Source organism: Aricia agestis, chromosome 20, assembly GCF_905147365.1.
Source record: "Aricia agestis chromosome 20, ilAriAges1.1, whole genome shotgun sequence".
Taxonomy (NCBI): Eukaryota; Metazoa; Arthropoda; class Insecta; order Lepidoptera; family Lycaenidae; genus Aricia; species Aricia agestis.
In genome coordinates this window covers 11,342,089-11,346,830 of record NC_056425.1, presented here as the reverse complement: position 1 = coordinate 11,346,830, position 4,742 = coordinate 11,342,089, and the positions used below count along the sequence as shown (strand labels likewise).

At 38.6% G+C, this 4,742-nt stretch overlaps 1 protein-coding gene across 1 annotated transcript; it reads right to left on the bottom strand.

Annotated features, from left to right (window-relative positions):
* Positions 1-1,884: 1,884 nt before the first annotated feature.
* Positions 1,885-4,255, bottom strand: LOC121737278 (F-actin-capping protein subunit alpha). Its single transcript, XM_042128908.1, has one exon. It carries the CDS (start codon positions 4,217-4,219, stop codon positions 3,353-3,355), a length of 867 nt encoding a protein of 288 aa, XP_041984842.1. The 5' UTR covers positions 4,220-4,255; the 3' UTR covers positions 1,885-3,352.
* Between the last annotated feature and the right edge of the window lie 487 nt (positions 4,256-4,742).

Genomic DNA, 4,742 nt, shown 5'->3' with positions numbered 1-4,742 from the left:
CACATAATAGTTTCATTCGTCATCTCGTTAGTGAGGTGAATGAGTTGAATGACCGATAAGACATTATGTCTGTTGTATTGCTGTAGTGTGGTGAACCAACGGTCTCCTAACGCTAAGTGTTCCCTAGCGATCTTCGCGGGTCAAATATATCTTAAAACAAACACATTTAAACAAAAAGTAATGTTTTGCAAAAGTTCTTACGCCCTAAGGACGAACGTGACACACAAAAATTCGTGAAATCTTGAAGGATATGTACCCAATACCTACCCATAATGGCCGCTACCGGGCCGGGACCACTTAGGAGGCGGTTGGTTAATCGTGTATTTTGTCAATGTTGCCAGATACTTTGTTGCAGAAACCTACATCTCGTGCAGGAAACGTGTACCTAATTACTAAGTACCTCAGGGCTGTAGCTAGTAGTGTTGGTAAAAATAGCATTAGCAATAATAATTAATTGTTAATTGCCCATTAGCAATCATTAAATTAATAGTACTTGCTAAAAAATACGATTGCTAAAATTATCGTGCACAGCAATTAGTCGGCGATCATGAAAAATAATTCAAGTCCGCGATGTTTCGCACCGCGGCGCTGTTAATGAATTATGAATTGATATTTTTCACTCGATGCGAAATAATACTCGACGCGAGCAGTGCGATGCGAACCGTGAATTAACGATGTTGCGTTTTTAGCAAATAGCAAACCAATAGCACGTAACATGCTAAGATATCAAATTAGCATGTTAATGAAATTAATAGAAAATAGCATTAATTCCCATTACTAGTAGCTAGAGTCAGATTTGAGGTAGGGCAGCATTGGCTACAGCCAGATAGGGCGGAAATAAAAATAAATCATAATTGATTTTATTTTCTTGGATTTTGGTATTTTTAAGGTAGGGCATAGTTATTACCGTACCTATTGGCAGAGTAGACAGAATGATATATGTCTATTGTGCTATTGGTCTATTTGACATTATACGGTGGTAGGCAACGTAGTTTCTTCGTTCGACTTTAAAAAAGTGTATCATGATACCCATTTTGAATAAAAGATATTTGATTTAAGTATTTTTTATTTTATTTATTTTTATTTTATTTACGCATGACTCACTGCGTTCTTATCGCTTTTAGTTTTGTTACCAATTCAGAGAACACACTACAGTGGCTTCCTGTCAGCTTAACTGGTTTCCGAGATACACTGGCCTGTAGTCCGTTTAAAGTTATTTTACCTTCATGTACTAGATAATGGACCTTATTTGCATCAGCATATAGGTCGTAAGGCACGGCAATTGATAAGTGATAACTTGATAAGTGACTCATACGTCCTGGACGCACCTCAAGTGACGTCATGATACACTGCATCACACAAAACCTTCAATTTGAATTCAACATTAAAATTATAAATAGGCAAGTGTGTCTGTCTGTCCGTCTGTTACGTCTTTATCCTCGAACACCTTTCACACGCGATAAATTGTTCTATTGGTTTATATTATAAATCTATGTTACTTGTATGTAATTTTCCTGTAACTATTTTATAGTAGTGGTACTTACTAGTAAAATATGTACTTATAATATTCTGTGACCATGGGCTCCGGCAGAAATAATTTCCAAGGGGTGCAGATTTTAGTTTTATTTCTTTCCTTTTTACTAACAACAGTGACTGTCTATTTACGTCAACAGAAAACATTTAGTGCCGAAACATTACGAACTATCCTTGTACGACATGGTAATAGCGTTACAAAATGCTTTTTATTTCAATAATTCCTGTTGATCCGGAGATTCCCAAGGGGTGCAAGTGCACCCCCTGGCACCCTCCTTGCCCATGTCTGTGACTATACCAATTCAGGAAAATACATATAACTAGTTCCAGTGCATAATGAAAATACATTGAAGCAACATTTTAATATATATTTTTATTCAAATGAATTCAATCGTACATTACAGAATACTTGAAGTTAGTTTACATTCTTTAAATTATAATTACAAAATAAACCTTATCGGCGTAATATATTGAGATATAAAAAGTTTTTTCATACGCATGTCTCAATGCAGAAAACAATATGGAAAATATTTTTCATCTACCAATATTCGCATTGAGCAAATCCACAATTTTATGATTAAATCAACATTGTGCTCGTCGCTCATAGAATCCGCATTAAAGCTATGTGGACATTAATTACAATAAAATGCACCATCTCCTCCCAACTCCTCCAATCAATTATGCAAGCAATATTTAAGAACTAACAGGCGATTGGCTGACGATAATAGAAAATGTTGATCATATAAACATTTTTATTCATTTGTAATAATTGATTCAAATAAACTATGAAATAAAACCGAAATATGACTGTGTTGATGATTGATGAGTGTTGTAGTATTCTTTAACAAGGATACTATTGTATGTCTGCATGTTCTGTTATCACAGCCAATCGTAAATAATACTGACTTAACAAATTGGATGGACTACCAGGAAAACTATAATATTGTAGTGATGTTGAAAATAATGTAAGGTAATTGACATAATATTGAATATTAAAATATTGCTCACACAATGTGTTTTTTTTTTCATAATATATAAATGCCACTTTGAAGTAGTTGTTTTGTGCATGCAATGATTGTCCATGATTGTATATTTTGAGTTTGCTTTTTTCTTAATATTTTACATCAATTTGTTTGCTCTTGATGGTCTGATACTCTTTAAAAACAAAGAGAATACAATAAAATCTGTTAATTAAGTTGTTGTCTTTTGAGTTATTCAAAACTTAGAAATATATTTAATGCTAAATATTTACTGTCATTGACTTAATGAATTTGAGGAACAACTGGCTTTCTACGTCTCTATTACTTTGAACTATGAAATGACAAAGTTTTAATGAAATCTTTCAAATAGTTACGTAAATCTTTATGGAATCAAATATTTGTTGTATCAACAATTTTCATAACTAGTGGCCTACACGTAAACTCAAGTTGGGATGGATTTCTATGACTGAAGACCACTAAATTCTGTTCTATAGGATCCTAAATTGACAACTATAATTTTATATTACAATCACGGTATTATAAAAAACAAAAATTGCATGATCGTCGGGACATTGTGATCATGTGGGGCCTAATAAAACTACAGACCAACAAAATCTCTTTAAAAAGTTGCGGTTACCACCGAAAAGCGGGTGACACCAAAGCATATCCCTTCATGAGTAACAAAATGCAATCAAATTTAACAGTTATAGCGATTTCTCTATATACTCATAGTTAAATATGCACCTGGCCGGGCGCCAGTAAATATTTGAACAAGATTTACTCTTATATGTACAGAGGCATGGAGCGATCGCTGCTGCTCAGAGCGCAGCGGCAGGACATCATTGGCTCTTCAATTCCTTGCCGATCGTATAGGAGACAAGGCGCGCCCAGTCGATCTTAGTGCGCGTGACGGGCAGCTGCCGCCGCAGCGCTTTGAAGGTGGTGTCGCTCATTGTCTTGTAGTTGTCCGAGATGGCCGTCTGGTACGCGTTCTCCGCCTCGCACACGATCTTCACCAACTCCTTGGCGGTGGCCGCCTCCCCCTGCACGATGACCGGCGCCCGCACCTCCTTCGAGCTGACCAGCTGAACATTGCCGTCCTCATAGTAGTGTACCTGCACCCGCAGCATGCCGCGCAGCTCGGCCGCGCTGCCGCCCACCGTCAACGACCAGACGGAGCGCCACCGGCCATTCCAGTAGTTTTTAGGTTGAAACTGGTGGTCCTCTATGCACGCTACGAGCGCGACGGAGCCGGACTCCAGCGCCCGGCCGACAACGAGGCTCGCGCCGTGTTTGTAGTGTTCCGCTACGTAATTCGTGAGCTCCATGTCCAAAGCCGCGCGCCAGGACTCAGCGACACGGTCCGGCTCGAACGCCTCGTACTCGGAAGCTTCTTTACGTAAATGGTCGTACTTGAAGGAGCGCTTGGAGCGCGGGTCGAAGAACCTCCCGGCCCCGAGGTCATTGTGGTCGGTGATGAGGGTATGAAGCTCTGAGCCCTCGAGACGGACGGGCGTGAGCTGATCCTTGTTGTATTGGGCGAATGCCCCACTAGCGCCTTCCTTCAGCAGGGTATCATTATTCAGCAATACTCTCACGTCATTGAACACTTCGTTGAACTCTCCGGGCGGGGAATGGAGTATAAAATCCGAAACAATTCTCACTTTTTCTTGATCACTAATCACTTCGTCACCGTCCGCCGCCATTTTTGATACTTTTGACAAAATTGTCAGCGACAGATTCAAAAGATCAAGGAAACAGAAGTTGAAATAGCTGTCAACTGTCAACGGTTTTTTTAATACTGTCTAAAGGGCACTCTAGACGGTCAATCAAAGTCGTTTACTTATTATTTATTTGTTATTACTTTGTTATTACTTGGTTGAGAAAATAAATTAACTCTTGCAATACCGGGGTAATAGGAATAAAATATTTTGATCCTTTTTTTCCTTTAGCGGCTTATTCCGATTTCCGTGTGTGAAACATGCAAATATAAAAATTTATCCAATGATCAAGGATATTTTTTTAATCCTTCGATCGCGGATTCTTGGAAATCTGTTGTTGTTCTCGCGGCCGCATGTGGCAACTTGGGAGTGTAAGTATTAAATCATTTTATAGTTTAAGACATAAAAAAACACTTATAAACTAGCCGGGGTCAAAGAGAATGCGAAGCCAAAGTCACTCACAAGTTACTTCTTTTACTCGCATCGTGTCGCTGCTGTCGAATTACGA